Source organism: Eptatretus burgeri, chromosome 1, assembly GCF_056783735.1.
Source record: "Eptatretus burgeri isolate ZD-2024b chromosome 1, Ebu_testis_v1, whole genome shotgun sequence".
Taxonomy (NCBI): Eukaryota; Metazoa; Chordata; class Myxini; order Myxiniformes; family Myxinidae; genus Eptatretus; species Eptatretus burgeri.
The window spans coordinates 123,345,301-123,363,570 of NC_140961.1; the positions used below are offsets into that span (position 1 = coordinate 123,345,301).

The following is an 18,270-nucleotide window of genomic DNA, read 5'->3' on the forward strand; positions in this document are numbered from 1 at the left end:
AACAGATACAAATTTTAGTTGGTACAGGAAATGCAGTACTGCAATTTAAATAAGCACAGTCCACAACACACACATATACAAAACAGCAGGATAGGACAGCAGGTCTAGCAGGTTGTTCTGGGCAGCACAACTGGGTGACCATAACTTCCCAAACTATCCAAGATGGTACAAGCTCCGCTATAACAGCAGCAGTTCAGATGTGAGAGATCAGGCCAGATAGTCTGAATGGGGTATCAATGGATGGGAGAGGAGTCAAAGTGGTGAAGATGATGCAGAGAAAGAGTTTAAAGTAGGGGTTCTTAACCTGTGGTCCATGAACCGCTTTGGGGTCCGTGGATGGGCTTCAGGGGGTCCTTGAATCAGGCGCATAAAAATATTTTCGCGAGCTTCTTATAAAAAAAGTTTTATTTTTTTGTCTATGTACAGGATGTTATGTACTTATTCTTGCTTACTGAAGACGAGTATATCTGTAAGGTAGGTTGAAATGGGATGCTACTGAATGCACACAGTCAGGAAACATACAGTTGTCATCATCATCAAGTTATGACTTCAAGAATAGTTCCCATCGATAGAAATTGAAGTAAATGTACCCTGCCCCAGATTTTAGCGCTGGCCGCTGGACCTCATGTTTACAGTTTGGTATAGTCGTCTGCAGGACCGCCACCCAGTGCCACTCCATAATTAAGTGCTTATTTCGCACTTTTCACGGCTTGTCACGACTCAGGAATCTTCTCATATACTGGTGAGGTTTAAAACTTTAGAGTATCGTCAGATCCATGTTTTTTCTTTCCTATACAATTATACTGTATATTCAATAACCGATCAATATAATTTTTCCATCTACTTGTGTCATGCACTGGCTCTGATTTTCCTTCCTGCTTGCCATGTTTTTATCTGCATTCATTTTCTAAATTACAATATATTGCATATCTTTCATCCATATTTTAAAGGATAAATAATGCAAGAAAATGAATATAAATATTGGGGTACCATGTTTTTCTCCATTTCCTTCCATTCAAAAATATTTACATACCCCATACCCAGGTATTATCATGAATTTGGAGTAGAATCAGTGAACTTGTCTCATATTTCGGGGGACTTCATCCTAATGTATGCTCATGTTGACATATCATATACCTAGGATTAGTGAACAATTCCTTTGAGCATGCCATTGTTGTTGCCTTTGACTCAGTCACGAAAAATGTGTTTTTGTTTTGTGTGTGACCGGCAGTTGATCCAGCAGATCCGAGATTTAATGAAAAGCATGCCTCAATTATGGTTCGTACACACAGCTGGCCTAAACTTGTTAATTTATTTTATTTTATTTTTTTGCAGACCAGCCTTAAGTTGGAAATGTCGAAGAAAAGGAAGTACGATGAAACCTAAGCATCCTTTGGTTTTACTTACATCACTGAACGTGATGGGATACAAAAGCCACAGTGTTTCTTGTGTGGCAAGGTTCTTGCCAATGGAAGCATGAAGCCAACAAAGATGAAGGAGCGCCTCACGTCTGTCCATCCTGAAAATACATCGGACAGTGTGGATCTTTTTCGTGCAAAGAAGGCTCGATTTGAAAAGGTTGGAACTTTGCCAAAACTTGGAATTGCCACCAACACAAAAGCCTCGTCTTGAAGCATCCAACAAGGTTGCTTATCACATTGCCAAACAAAAGAAGCCACACACAATTGGAGAGACTTTAGTAAAGCCATGTGCCATGGACATGGTCGAGCTGGTTTGTGGATTGGAGCCGAGGAAGAAAATTGAAGCAGTGTCTTTGTCAAATGAGGTCATACATTCCAGAATAGTTGATATTTCTTGTAATATTTTGAAGCAGGTCATGGAGGAATTGTCAGCTATGCCATTTCCCTTCAGTATGCAACTGGATGAAAGTACTGACATCTCTCAGTGTAGCCAGCTCCTTGTTTTCGTCTGTTATGTGCATGCTGATGCCATCAAAGAAGAATTCCTATTTTGTGAGTCCCTTTTGGAAACTACAAAGGCCATTGACATCTTAGAAATGTTGAAAATTTTCTTTGCAAAGCAAAACTTTGACTGGAAGAAAAATTTGGGTACTCTGTGCACAAATGGAGCACCTGCGATGCTTGGCAACACATATGGTTTTACTGCTTTGGTGAAGAAAGAAGCTCCTCACGTCATCGTGACTCACTGTTTTCTACATCGGCATGCACTGGCATCAAAGACTCTGCCAACAATCCTGAAAGAAGTCTTGTCTACTGTCGTGAAAATCATCAACTTCATCAGAGCCAGAGCTCTGAATCTGCGTTTTCAAGAGGTTTTGTCACGAAATGAGAGCAGAATATGAAGCTCTTCTCCTCCACACAGAAGTTCGCTGGCTTTCTAGAGGACAAATATTGAAGCGCTTGATGGAACTTAGGGCAGAAGTTTCACTTTTTTTGAGAGAAAAGGAAAGTCCACTCTCGGAACAGTTTGACAGAGAGGCATTAATTCATGGCTTGGCTTATTTGATGGATATTTTTGGCCATATGAATGTGGTAAGTCTTTCGATTCAAGGCCCTGCAGTCACCATGATGGATGCTGCTGAAAACCGACAAGCTCTTTTGGCCAGCTACCACTGTGAAAGAGGAGATTGGAGGCAGACATCTATGCAAACTTTCCAATGCTGGAGGAAGTGCTTCTGCAGAATGGAGTTGAGAGAGACAAAGCCCTGCCAGTTTCTCTGTGGGCAGAAATGTGCAAACACATGGAAACACTGCAGAACTCTTGAAGGTTACTTCTGCTCAGATGACCTGAAAGTTCAAACGTGGATTCGTAATCCTTTCCTTGTTGATATAAACTGTATTACTAATGCAGACCTTGCCAAAGATGATCTCATTGATCTGAGGACAAAGGAAATGATACGACCGACATGAGTTCAACTCGAAGAGTCTTGGAGAATTTTAGTGTTCCTTGTCACAAGCCTACCCTCTTCTGGCAAAGCGAGTTATGGGAGCTCCGATTCCGTTTGCAACCACATATCTTTGCGAGTCAGGATTTTCAGCACTTGTTTCCATCAAAACGAAAAGTATAAATCAATTGGATGTCAAACATGACATGCGTGTTGCCTTGTCAAAGACCACTCCACAATTTCCTCTTCTTATTGCAGCCAAACAACAACAGCCTTCTCAATAAAACGTATTTTTGAGCAGAATTGAAGTATATTTTTTGTTTAATTTGCACAATTTGGATATATTTCATTTTATTCAGGGAATGGTCCATTGATTTTTGCATGAAAAAAGTGAGATATATTCTTTGTGTTGTTGTTGTTGTTGTTGTTGTTGTTGTTGTTAGTCTTTCGTATGCTCCCGTTAGGGGTCGCCGCAGCGGCTCATCCGTTATGATCCGCATGCTGATTTGGCACAGGTTTTATGCCGGATGCCCTTCCTGATGCAACCCTCGTCGCCTCTTACGACACAGGGATAAGGATTGGGTTTCGCCATGATTCCGGGATGCCCTACACGCTCTCATAGCACAGCCCAGCGCAGAGCTCCCGTCCTCAAGCGATCCTCCAACCCAAGCCTCCGAGTTGTCGGATTACAGGCGCACGCCACTACGCCCGGTAGATATATTCTTTGTAAAGATTGTTTTTTTATTCTGATTATGACAGTATGTGAAGGAAATAATTTTCCTACGCAATAAAATTTATTCATTGCATACAAAATTTTGTGTTGATGTGCTTATTCCTAATCTCACGACTCAACCACCCTGGTCTCCTTCTGTTTCTAATTTTACACCTCATTGGAATGTACTTACTCTGCACTCTACACATTTGGTCCATGAAGGTTTCCCATTTCTCTGATACTGATTGTGGTGTTGTTTGAGTCTCCCAATCTACATCACCCAATTCTCTCCTCATACCCTCAATGGTTGCCTTCCTGAAATCTAATAGCCTTACCCTACTATCCTGAACTCTAATCCTCAACATAATCTTTGCACACACAATGTTATGGTCACTTGCTCCTAAATGCTCCCTGACCTCCACCTCCTCCATCATATTGGGATCGTTGCTTAAAAGGTCTAACACTGCACTCCCCCTCGTGGGCTTATGCACAAACTGGGTTAAAAAACAATCCTAGACCAAAAATAGGAAATCCTCATCTGCTCTGCCCTTTCCCTGTTCCTGGACCCAATATATCCCTGGAAAGTTAAAATCCCCCAAAATCAATACTCTTCTCTTACCACATTCCCTTTTGAATTCTTCATGTGCTCCTCCTTCCTCCTCCTCCTCCTCTTCCTTCACACCCACAGCCTTACAAGAGCATCCTACCAGTATATTACTGTTTGTACAACCTCTAATCTCAACCCATAGAGAATCCTCTACATTTATCCCTTCCTTAATGTCACCCCTTTCTCTTGATGCAATGCCCTCCTTTACCCAGATTACTACTATTCCTCCTATTCTCTCCTTCCTATCACACCGATACATCTTGTAGCCTTCTAATCCTGTCCTCCAGTTACTCTCCTCCTTAAACCATGCCTCACTCACTGCAACTCTATCGTACTCCTCGCTATCCACTTTGGCTTCAAGCTTCTTCTTTTTGAGCTTAATCTTGGTTTCATACTCTTTCTTCTCTCCACGCTCAGGGGCCTTTTACCACCCCGGAGCTGTGGCGGCGCCCCCGGGCTATATGTCGGGGCAGGTGTCGAGCAGCCATTGGGTTGTATCGTCATCCAAAACACGCAGACCGGGTGCTCTGCTTGGGGCACGGTATATGGGACAGCCAAGGATGACATGGTCTGCGGTTTGTTCCTCCATGCCACACTCACAAGCCGCAGAAAGTGCCACACCCCATCTGTGCATATTTGAGCGGAATCGTCGTACCCAAGCTAGTCTTGGCAAGGGCATTCCGGTGGTATGGGAACCGACGTCGGGAATGAAAGCGTGGAGTCTGGTAGAGTTCGTCCACCATTCTGCACTCCAGTTGTGATCCACCCAGTGGGCCGCACTGATGTTAAGGTCGTTGGCGTTTTTCAGCAACGACTGTGCGGCAGGCACAAATGGGTGTCTCAAATTCAGTTGCCGGGGCTGCTCATTTGATGAATTAGAGAGCTTGAGATGGAGCAAATGATTTGGCTCCAGTGCCCGGCGAGTGAGAGATAGAGTGGCATCTTCGGGGCGAAGCTCAGCAGGTTGGATGCCTGTGAGGATGCAAAGGTTGTCCATTGGTGTGGGACGCAGGCATCCGGTGACAGTACGCAAGGCGCCGTTGATGGCGGTGTCGATCTGGTGGGAATGAGCACTGCGGCACCAGACGGGTGCACAGTACTCGGCGGTGGAGTAGACCAGGGCTAAGGCTGCTGTACGTAACGTGACAGCACCCGCACCACAGCCGGAACCCACCAGTCGTCTTAGCAGCGCGGCGTGGGATGTTAGCTTCTTGCGTAGTGACTCCAGGTGTCGGCGGTACGTGGGCGACCTGTCCAATGTTATCCCAAGATATTTTGGATCAGGGCAGAAGGACATGGGTTTTCCATCGACGTTGACGTTGAGCTCAAGTTTTGCTTCCCTGTTGTTCAAATGGAAAGCTGCCGACACCATTTTGGTTTCGCTGAGCGGCTTCAAGCTCTTCCATCTTAGTATTTAAACTTCTGGCATTGGTATAGAATATGTTTAACTTTTCCCTTCCTGAAATTCTGTTTTCTTGCCTGGCCTTACTCATCACAATTACATCATCAGTTCCTTCCTTAATAGCTTCCCCACCCTCCGATGACCTAAAAAAGCCTGAATTCCTTCCTCAATTCCCACTGCAAAACTTGCTGCCCCCTTTCTATTTAATATACGGCCATCATTCCGGAAACACTCCCTTTGTTCCCTAAATGATTCCCACTGCTTCTTAAATGTAAAACCTTCTTCCCCACACCATTCTTCCAGCCATTGGTTGACGTCTATTGCTCTGCTCATAATTTATATGTTGTTTCCTAATCTTGGGAGAATCCCAGAAAACATGACATCACAACCCTTTGCTTTCAGCTGTTTACCCAACATCCTGCATCTATTTTTCAAAACCTCCGAGTAAACTTTCCTCAAATCATTCGCACTGAGGTGTACCACAACCAACTTCTTCCTGCCATGACCAGATACAATATCGTTTACTCTTCCTTCAATGTCCCCAACTCCTGTTTCTTCAAAACTGCACTGAATTCTATGTCTACAATCCTTCATGTAGAATGAAAAATCTACATATTTAATAATCTCATCACGCACAAAAACAGTCTCCCATACCTCATTTCTACCAATTTCTATTTTGGCACCTCCGCCACTGCCCTCACCCGCTGCACCTCTGCCACTGCCTGCACCAACTGCACCTCCGTGATCAAGTAGGTCGAGATTGAACCCTATCAAGTCGGCCAAGATCGAACCCTATCAAGTAGGCCACGATCGAACCCATTCAAGTAGGCCTAGATCGAACCCATTCAAGTAGGCCTAGATCGAACCCATTCAAGTAGGCCTAGATCGAACCCTATCAAGTAGGCCTAGATCGAACCCTATCAAGTAGGCCTAGATCGAACCCTATCAAGTAGGCCTAGATCGAACCCTATCAAGTAGGCCTAGATCGAACCCTATCAAGTAGGCCTAGATCGAACCCATTCAAGTAGGCCTAGATCGAACCCCATCAAGTAGGCCTAGATCGAACCCCATCAAGTAGGCCTAGATCGAACCCATTCAAGTAGGCCTAGATCGAACCCATTCAAGTAGGCCTAGATCGAACCCTATCAAGTAGGCCTAGATCGAACCCTATCAAGTATGACCAGATCGAACCCCATCAAGTAGGCCGAGATCGAACCCCATCAAGTAGGCCTAGATCGAACCCCATCAAGTAGGCCTAGATTGAACCCCATCAAGTAGGCCTAGATTGAACCCCATCAAGTAGGCCTAGATTGAACCCCATCAAGTAGGCCTAGATTGAACCCTATATAATGATAACGCAGCTACCAACACGCAATTCTAAGGAAGGTGTCAAAATGTCACTGCAACGATGAGGAAGGCATCGGCAAACCCTGTTGTCAACATCAGGTCTCGAGCATGATCACGTCATCAGGCAAAATCAAACGAGGCACTCACGGAGAGCTTTTCCCGCACAGCGGTGGCTGTGGCCGCGATAGTAGATGTCGTGTCATGCTGGACAACCTCAGTGAACTCGGACAAGTCGCGCTTGATGAATTCCAAGGTTTCAGCAGACTAAGAGATCATAGGGGCAAGAACATCCCACATAGATCATCACACACAGTCCATAAATAGATATGAAGTACCACTTTTTCCAGAATAATTGGGAAACTGCACTTTGATGCTATTTAAATGATATCAGGAATTCAAAACTTCAAAATACATCAGACATGATTAACAAACAAATTATTCAAACGAGCAAATATCCAATCAATTAAGGGACATGAGAAAAGACATGGTGGTGGAGGTAATCATCAGGACAGGTCATGGAGGTTGCATTTCATTGCTCAGTCGTACGTGTTTGCGGAAAAAAAGTAAAAAGTGGGAAAACAAAACTTGATTCATGATTAGATCTCATAAATCTGTGTTTTTGAAACTTTATCGCTTCCACTTTGACACAATGATGTATTCGTTTAATACCTATATACAGTGATGAACATCTTTTCAGACGATGATGACAAAATGAAACGTTCAAAGCCAACAGTCAAGCATTTAAAATCTGGCTTCAGCTTCATTTTTGCAAAATTACCAACTTTAATAGAACAATCAGAGCACAATAACGTGAACAAAAGCTCAAAGACTGCATTTTGTCTCAAAACCGATCTTCATTAGCAGTATGAAACAGTTGTTGCTTCATTTTCTGGAAGTGCGGCTGTGCCGCTGATGCAGTGCCCCATTACCAGGTCAAGTCAGGTATGGGAGCATGCGCCAGAGCAGCGCGTCGCTGCCTGCACTTTCCGCCGGTACTCCAGGGGCCTCCGTCTGGCTATCTCTCAGGCAGATGCCTGGCCTATCCCCATCTCTGAGATGCCGATCAACCTGCTGCAACCACGAGGCACGTGGTGGGCCCATTGGCCTCCACTACTCACGAGACTCCCTCGCTGAGAGAATCTGGTGAGCAGGATCAGCGTCAGGAAAACGAGCCACATGTCCATGCAGCCGCAGCTGACGCTCACGGACGATGCAGGTAACAAATCTCATTTGAGTCTCTCTCAGCAACCGCTCGTTGGACACAAAGTGTGACCAGCGATAGCCAAGGATTCTCCGAAGAGACCTGGTATGAAAGGAATCAAGTCTCCGTCTCAGATCCTTGGTCAGAGTCCAAGTCTCGCATCCGTAGAGCAAGACTGGAAGCACCAAGGACCCGAAGACTCGGACTTTCGTCCTCCCGCATAGGAACCGGCAGCGCCACACCCCATTATCCAGTGAATCCATGACTTCACAGGCCTGACCAAGACGTCTATTGACCTCTGAGTCACAGCCAGCAGAGACATGAATATCACTGCCAAGGTAAGTGAATCTCTCCACGACCTCAACATCCTCACCACAAACAGGCACAGACAGGACAACGGCATCCAAGATGTCATTGAAAGCCTGGATCTTAGTTTTGACCCAGGAAACCTGTAATCCCAGTGGCTCCGACTCCTCATTCAGCACCTCGAGGGCCCCCAAAAGGATATCTGAAGTCTCCGCAAAGATGACTGCATCATCTGCAAAATCAAGGTCAGTGATCTTGACATTCCCAAACGATTCACCGCAGCTTGATCTCTGACATCCTCCCCAGAATCCAGTCCATCCAAGTGCTGAAAAGTGTGGGGGCCAGTACACACCCATGACGAACTCCAGTAACAACTGGAAATAAGTCTTAGAAGGTACCACCACATCTCAGCACTCTCAGTACCAGAGTAGAGTTCAGACATCAGATCGATCAGTTTTGCTGGCACCCCACGAAGACCAAGAATCCTCCAGAGGGCATCCCGATTCACTGAATCGAACGCTTCACAGAGATCAACATAGGCTGCAAGCAGCCCCTGCCGAAACTCTCGTCTGCGTTCAGTGAGGACACGAAGAGTAAGGATACGGTGAATCGTTGACCTCTTTGGTGTAAAGCCTGACTGCTCTGGACGCTGGTGCTCAAGCAGATGGTGGCGAACCCTATTAAGAATTATCCGAGCAAAGACCTTGCCCGGCACTGAGAGCAGCGTCACCCCTCGGTAGTTGATGCAGTCTTGGCGATCACCCTTCCCTTTCCAGAGAGGAACAACAAGGCCCCTCTTCCAGTCAGTTGGGATGCTGCCTGTGTTCCATGCAGAGCACAGAACTACATGCAATGACACGAGTGCAGCATTTCCACCAGCCTTGAGAAGTTCAGCATGGATGCCATAGATCCCTGGAGCTTTACCCAATTTCAACCGGTTCACCGCAGCCTGTGTTTCCAAAAGCGAAGGTGGACCACAGTTGATTGGAGGGTCAGCAACAGGGATTGCTACACCCCTGACGTCCAACTCGACAGCTGGTGGATCAGCCTGGAACAACCGCTAAAAGTAACCGGCCGAGCGGGCCTTCACTTTGGACTCCTCTGTCAAGAGCCTACCACCCTCTGCTCCAACTGCAGTACACCGAGGGATGGGCTTGGATGAACGCAATGCGCGAATTCCCCTGTAAGCAGGACGAGAAACCCTTGACCACAAGTGATGCTCTACCCCTCACAGATTCCTCCAACATAGGCCTCCTTTTCCACCCGTAGTGCACGTACAGCTTTACGCCTCAGCTCCCTGAACAGCTCAGCTCTGCCATTAAGCTTGGCCCTGCAATTCTGGTCATTGGTATCCAGTGTCCCATGAGAGACAAAATTCTTCTTTGCCTTCGGTGAGTTCCAAGACATCCACCGGCAACATCAAGGACGGTGGTCTTGAAGGCACTCCACAACTCTTCAGGACCTCTCAAAGCACCCAGACTCCTCAAATCTCCACTCAGCTTGTTCGCAAACTCCTCAGCTACCCTCTCATCCTTGAGCTTGCCAACATCCAGCCGAGGCTGGCATGGTACGATTCTCCTGGATTTAAGGTGCAACTTCAGAGTTGCTACAACAAGCCGGTGGTCAGTATTGAGGAACTGAGCACTCCGGTAGACCCTGCAGTTCTGGATCATCCTCCAGCGACCATCATCGAGGACATGGTCAATCTCCTTTGCCACAATGCCAGCGTTGGAATACCAAGTCTAGCGATGATCTTGTGGGCAATGAAACCATGACCGGCTACCCAAAGTCCATGAACTTAGTGCTATTCTGGTTCATAGTTCCTGACCCATGGGGACCAACACACGTCTCATAACCATCCCTATCAGTTCCAGTCGATGTATTGAAATCCTCCAAGACTAGAAGTGTACATCTCGTCTGGGGCACTGATCAACCACAGACTTGAGTGTGGCGTAGAATGCATCCTTCACGGTGAGATCACTCGCCTCAGTCGGAGCATAAACAGAGACCAGGGAAATGACACCGAAGGAGTGACGAATCCTTAGTTTTATAATACGCTCGTTGACCCGTGTTACCTCAATTATCATTGGAGTCAGCTTATTGGACACAGCTACAGCAACTCATTAGGAATGGTAACCATTAGAGCGACCGGACCAATAGTAGGTGGAACCACCCACCATGGTCTCACCGCAATCCGGTCTCCGAACCTCAGAGAGTGCTGCAATACCGATGTCCAAACGCTTGAGTTCAGATGATAACAGAGACAGGTGATCATCCTCTCTTAGAGATAGGACATTCCAGGCACCCACCCGAAGGGACCGCCGTCATGAGGACGACACCTCAGCACCACTCCGACAAACTCTCCCGCAATCTGACCCGGGAATGTTACCCCGTGGTTTCCCTCCTATCATCAAAGATTGGGGGTCCCGAAGGCTTTGCCCCAATCTCGTCATCCGGTGAGCTGCGATTCTGGAGCTGCTATTCCGTTATCCCCAATCCCGTCATCAAAGGGCGTAGGAGCTCCTCGTGAGCCAACGGTCATCCATATCTAGTGCCCAACTGTGTCTGCGGACGTCCTCCTGCAGTTGCGTTACTTCTTATTAGGAGGTTGGTGGCAGGATTTGCACTCCAGCCACCGTAAAACCCTTCATTCCGCAAAACACAAAAACGCAAAGAAATCTGAAAACCCACTCCGTGTGAGTACCTCCCCATTATCGGTAAGCTGGAACTCATTTTGCCGACCTCAGAAGGATGACGGGCTGAGTCAACCAACCTGGTTTTCATTCAACGGTTGGACAGGGGCTCAAACTCAAGACCCTAAGATCTTAAGGCCACCACCTTAACCGTTAAGGCAACAGCAGGCTTCGGATGAAACGGTATTAAGAGTGAAAAGGATTTCTGAAACCTTTTGCGATTTTTGCAGGAATGTCGAGCTGTAAGGGATCAAAAACGTGTCATGTAGATATCGGCGAATATGGAGAAGCAATTTTTGTTCTGCCTTGGGTCAAAGGTCAACGTGCATGATCACGTGACCCGATGACGTTCCAAAAGTATCTCGAACAGCGTCTTCATCTCTCACTCCTTTATCTCTTATCCGCGGGGCATCACCTCTTTGTGTCCGTGCAGACCCACTCTTCGGAAATCCTTCAAGGTGCTGCTCACCTGTCCGCATTGACCCCCAGACGCACCTGGAATCCTTTTACTCTCAACAACCTCGTTCATCCGTCCGTCTAATGCTGGTTCTGCGCTGATCGTGAGAAAATTGCTCACCTGCTTATCTGAATGTGATCAAATTAAAATTGACAAAAGGAAGATGACATGATAATAATTAAAAGAGGGTGGGAGAGTGTGAGTGTGAAGAAGACAACGATTCTGCCATATGTGCGTCGCCGGGTTGCATCCGGACCTCATATATATATATATATATATATATATATATATATATATATATATATATATATATATATATATATATATATATATATATATATATATATATATATATATATATATATATATATATATATATATATATATACATATACATATATATATATATATATATATATATATATACATATATATATATATATACATATACATATATATATACATATACATATATATATATATACATATATATATATATATATACATATATATATATATATACATATATATATATATATATATATATATATATATATATACATAGACATATATATATATATATATATATATATATATATATATATATATATATACATATACATATATATATATATATATACATATACATATATATATACATATACATATACATATACATATACATATACATATACATATACATATACATATACATATACATATATATATATATATATATATATATATATATATATATATATATCGTCCGAATGAAATATATAGAAGACCCCAACATAGTGAATCTGCTCCCATTAACCCCAAGACCCGTACAATTACTCCAGGCATTGAAGTACTGGACCATTACCTTAGCTCTGGCGCTCTGCAGCGTTTGGTTGACCCATGAGCCCCACCAGCCTCCACCGGCCTCCCTGTGTGGCCCAGAAACACAGCAGGAACATCAAACACTGATCCCAAAAGAACAGATCACGTCCCACAAAGGCCTACAACCTTGCAAACGAACACTACGCAACTCACCTCTCCGCCATCACAACGTCGGCATCACCAGCGAAACAACCGGTTACGTCACGGATCACGTGATACACACACAACGTAACGATTTGCGAAAGAGACCGATGACGTCAGTGTCGTACGTCATCGTGATTCCTTGATTTCGATCGATGGCTTCTTCACTGCCGAAACTTTCTCGGTTGTTTAAAATATATATTCACCAAAGACACCCGCCCGAAATCTCAGGACACGAAAACTTTAGAGTCGCACGAAAAAAAAAAAACACAAAACTCGGAAGAACAGCAGAGCCAGCAGCGCTTATCCGTTACACCGCCCAAGGCAGTAGTACGCGTTACATTATTTTACAGAATATATTTTGCATTACGATTACTAAGGATCACGTACAATAAATATGACATTATTGTTCTTAATGAAAGATGAGAAAAAACAAGCTCAAATGAGCTAAGATCCTCGTCATCTTAATGACGACGTCATAAAAACGAATATGACGTCATTGTGATGTATCAGGTTTGCGATAAATTATCTGCGCTAATGCCCGGCTTGATTCCCGCAAACAAAATTCAAACAGCTTGCCTCGTTTCGGAGATAATGGTATAGGCGATTTCCATTAGCGGCGATATTATGACGTCAACTTTTTTTTCTCGGAATAATTTCCAAAATCGGAGATGGTTACTGCCTGCGTGTGGGCTTTCTGCATAAACATGGCAAGTTTCACGAAGATCCGATGAAAACTCTGGGTTGTGAAACAAAAAATGTCAAAAAATAGGAATGACGTCATAAAAATTGGTATGACGTTATAGTGATGTATCGTATGTGCGGTAATTCGTCTCTGCTAATGCCCTGTTCGATTCCCACAAACAATTCAAAAAGCTTGCCAAGTTTCGGAGATAATTTTTTTAGGCGATTTCCATTAGCGGAGATATTTTGACGTCATAACTTTTTTTCTTGGAGGAATTTTCAAAATCGGAGATGGTTACTGTCTGCGCAGGGTATTTTTACATACACACACCAAGTTTCGATGAAAACTGGAGGCTGTGAAACAAAAAGTCCACAAGAACAACAACGTGAGTAAGACTAAGAGATCCTCCACGAGGATCTAAAAATCTCTCTTCTCCTCGGAAATTGACTGAATGAAATGGGTTCTTCGGTATTTGAATAGCAAAATGAATTATCTAAAACTCGTCGTTGTCAGATTTTTCATTTTCGTCCCAAGGTCAAGGTCATAAAATCAAAAACTTAGAAAATTTCGAATTTTGACATAAAAATCATACGACCGCCCAATTTTTGAGAAGAAGGATGACAATATTTTTTATGCAGAACCTTGAGGTCATTCCCCATCTAAAGTCTTGAAACCATTTTGCTCTATCTCGAACACCTTGCCCGTGGCGCCCCCTTCAACTTTTTGAGACTCGAGTGGGCCCGTTGGTCCATTGGTCCAAATTTTCATTGATCTTCATGGCCTTGTAGCATACTTGCTGTACTGCTTGAGCATTAGTTTACCTTTCACCGAGCCCAGATGTGTTTGGGGCGTCGCAGGGGTTATCCATTCATGAATATTATTGCAAAATGAGATTACTACTGTTATTGTAAGTGTTAATTCATGTGTGCCTTGTTACTGTGTTACAGGATATCTCAAAAAGTTGTGGACGGATTTGGATGAAACAAGATCGGACGGTTTGGGTGTGACATGGAAGAATTGATTCGATTTTGGTGAAGACCTGGAGGGGGGATTCGGACACGAGAATGTATGAAGTGATTCTTCACCATCTAGTGGGGCGGAATATATCCAACTTTTTGTGCATTTTGTGATGTAAGCATCAACTTGGGCACAGAGATAGACAAATATATTGTGAACAGATCTCGATATTGAGGCAGCGTGGATTCGGCCATTTTACAAAATGGCGGTGAGAGGGTTCATTTCGTTTACTGACCGGCTGAACTCTGTGATCCAGAAGTTGGAAATGAAGGTTAATGAACACACAGGCACAAGGAGACACTTTGGGGAACAGAACCAAAATGATTTGGGCAGAATAATTTGTCAAATTAGTCTCAGTCGGTTAATTAGGCCAACAAAGTGAAGGGCTTAATTCCATACCATGGGGTTTTTTGTTTTTTTCATTTGCACACCATAATTACTTCGGTGGTGGTAGTAGTAGCAGTAGAAGAAGATGATTAGTCATTACCATAATGATTTCAATGTGTCGTTGCAGGCTTGCCATTAAGGGATCACCATGTCTACATTTAAAACCTTCAATCTCGTTGACCCAGAGCATCCTGGCCCATCAACCTCCCCACATCCAAGTGAGAGATGGGGGCCAAAAACGATTTATAGCACAATATCTGAAAAAGTTGTGGACTGATTTGGATGAAACTTGGTGGATGAGTTGGGTAGGTGACAGAACAAGCCGATTAGATTTTGGTTAAGGTCCGGATGCAGATCCGGCCTATCAGTGGGATGCAAAAAAGTAAACTGTTCATCCTTGCGGAGGGAGGTATGCACTCTCCCGAGTGCCATTCTCGTCTTTCATGGAATCGAACAACATCATTCTTTGTCTTTTTCTCTGCTCATTTCCTTTCATCATACCTTCAAACACCTTTCTATTGTGGCAATCCATCTTTCTCTAATTGTGGCCAAGCCAGTCATTCTCTTCTTCACTGTCTCAATGAAACATCTCTCCTACGCCAACTCAAAAACTTCCTCATTTCTCTTGTGCTCAGGACATCCATCAGTTCCAGTTTTACAGTGGCACCAGGCCCACAATCAGAAGGGGCCCATAGCGACAAATGCATGTATATTTTTAAATGTATACATCGTGATCTTCTTCTTTTCTTCTTTAACGGATACCATAATACCACCATTGTTGTGGGGTCTTCGGGGAGAAGTTTGGCTCGAGTCTTCACGCAAACTGGCTGGCCAGGCCTGACGTTCGACAAGTTCGGGCAGTAATTTGTAATTTGGCCATGAGGCGGGCGAGACTCGCCGACTCATCAGGAACAAAACCATGGATCGATAACGTCCACCAACGAATGCTGGCAGACGGGATGCCCAGTATTACGTCAATCCGAGGGACAGCACACATATTGATGAATCTCCCTGCCTGTGAAACACTGGGATAGCAGTTTATAGCTGAGTCGGGATTCAAACCCAGGTCAGGCAGCCTAAAGGCAAATGTGTGCACCTCCAGGCCATTCTGCAAGCCCAAGTGGATTCAAGGCACCACGATACGTTTCAATAAAGAATAAGTATATAATTTACGACTAAAATATGCATAGAACTTAGTGGGATCAGCAAATGGCAGGCTGTTTTTTTCCAATATATATATATATATATATATATATATATATATATATATATATATATATATATATATATATATATATATATATATATATATATATATATATATATATATATATATATTTGCGGATTCGCGCCCACCGGCGTGCGATACGGCCACGTAACTCGAATCACGGCACGTCGCCCACCGGACGGACAATCCCGTCGTGACCCTCTCGGACTAACGCCGGGAACTAGTCACGGGTGGGCCTTTCGGCCTCACCACGATCGTACCAATCGGCCCCCCGCGTGGGATAGGGTTGCTCGCCAAATTCGACCTACCTAAGTACCCACACGGAGGGTAGACCGGGCGATCGCACCTCGCCGCAGGTCGACTTCGGACACGGGCCACTTTAAGCGATCCGTTCCGTACTATCGGGATAACCGAGCGGTGTTATCGTCAACCTCGACGGTTCCGATTAATTATCGGGCGTATTTAGCCCACGACCAACCCTTTACGTGAAGTAAGATGGAGATTCAATTAGAGAAAAGACGAAGCGAAACGGGAGAAACAGTTCAACATAAAGCACATTTATTCCGCGGCAAACGGAAAGCACACATATACAATTACCACAATTATGCACCAAAAGAAAATGTAACAAAAGAAGAAACAACAATTACGCACCAAAAGCAAATGTAAAAGTAACAAAAGAAACACAATGCAGATCTACTACCGACTACGCGAGCACAAGGCAACACTTACACAGTTTTACTTCACAGACGGCGCCGACAACACATATACTCCAAAGCAAAAGAAAAAGGGGCCACGCTCAACGATAAGGGGGCAGACGGGCCTGGGGCCGAGACCGCGTCGAGCCTACCCGTCTGGTGATGAGCCGCAAAATGGCGGCGGCGCCCCGACTCTGCGGGCCTCGCTCGCACTGCCTGGAATGGGGTGGGAACGGGGCCCCCTTCTCACACTATCTCAGCGCAGGGGGAAACAGGGGGGGGGTTGTTGATGCTCGGGGGAAAGAGGATATCTGGCTGGCTTGGGTCCCGCGACGAGCGACTCCACTGCGACCTCGACCGCGCTCCCTGCCTCCCCTCTCCGCAGCTCCCCGACTCTGACACGAGCGCAGACCTCCACAAAGCTTCTTGGCTTCTCCAGCCTCTCCGGACCCCGACAGACACTCTCTCGACTGATTTCGCCGCCGCCACAACTCTCCAACTCTTTCCTCTTCTCAACTCTCTCCAACTGCACTGATTCGCTCCGCGTTCGGCGCTTTATAGTCCGACAGGAGAAATCATATGCAGATTTTTGGATCAGGAACGGCTCGGGGGCGGAGCCACGCTCGCCCATTGGACGAAGGAAAAGTGGGCGTGAATCATTCTTGATCCGCGAATCTGCATATAGCGATTATACTCCGACGCACCTGGAGGCGGGGCCAAATCGCCCCACGCTCGCTGATAGGACGGAACAGAAGTGGGCGTGAATCATTCTTGATCCGATTTCTCGGAAAGGCTGGTGTTTTTGCACCCGCTGCTCGGTGCGCGCCCTGTACGAGTCCAGTATCGGTGCCCACAAGCGGGGCGGGAATGGCGGTGATGCGATGGTTGCGAGGGCGAGTTGTGACGGTAAAGGTCGTGGCTGTTGGCGTTGCTGTTGTTGTGAAGCGGCGTTGCGGTTGGTGTGTGAAAGCGGTTGTTGTGAAGGCGGTTCTGGAGAAGGTGGCTGTGGTTGTCGAGATGCGGTTGGTGGTGGTTGTGGTGGTAGTAATGGCGGTTGGTCCAAAATAAAGATAGTAAAATAAAATCGGCTATCTAAAAGGGTCGCAGCCCGAATGAATGACATTTATTCCCTCTAAACAACAGGTTTGGGCTAACTACACATATACTTACAGAGATATCTCACCTACGGGACCTGAATGGTGGTTTGCGAATTTCGTCAACCACAACAATATATATATATATATATATATATATATATATATATATATATATATATATATATATGTTTTTACTGTATTATTTATTTTATGCACACTTGTGTGCATGTCCTTCTGCCCGAGCGTGACCATGACTGGTACCTTCATGCCAGCCACCTGCCTCTGCAACTGAAACTTGTAAGTATTATAAACTAGCATGCATCAGTTCATTTTGCTCGCCTCTCCACATGTCATTGCAAAGATTGATGTCACACATTTGCTGTCAGCATGATCTACAGTTCGACACCAATCATTATACAAACATTTATTTTCCACAAATTTATTTGTAATATTCCTGATATTCAATTTATTTCAAATTGATTTGTGATAGAAGGTTGAAGAGGTCTAAATGGTCATGGGTTTAAGCAGTCTAATCTATCTGTGTCTT

At 44.8% G+C, this 18,270-nt stretch overlaps 1 protein-coding gene across 2 annotated transcripts in view; it reads right to left on the bottom strand.

The window, feature by feature from the left end:
- The window catches only part of BSDC1 (BSD domain containing 1), a 52,332-nt gene extending 39,583 nt beyond the window's left edge, over positions 1 to 12,749 (bottom strand). Inside the window, exons 1-3 of one of the 2 annotated variants that reach the window (XM_085896735.1) lie at positions 12,627 to 12,749; positions 12,457 to 12,520; positions 7,082 to 7,198 (exon numbers count right to left, since the gene is read on the bottom strand). In XM_085896735.1, the coding sequence (XP_085752861.1) occupies positions 7,082 to 7,198; positions 12,457 to 12,520; positions 12,627 to 12,637 (192 nt within the window). In that variant the 5' untranslated portion in view covers positions 12,638 to 12,749. The remainder of the gene's footprint in view (positions 1 to 7,081; positions 7,199 to 12,456; positions 12,521 to 12,626) is intronic. The other variant, XM_085896734.1, reaches the window with a different exon arrangement.
- Between the last annotated feature and the right edge of the window lie 5,521 nt (positions 12,750 to 18,270).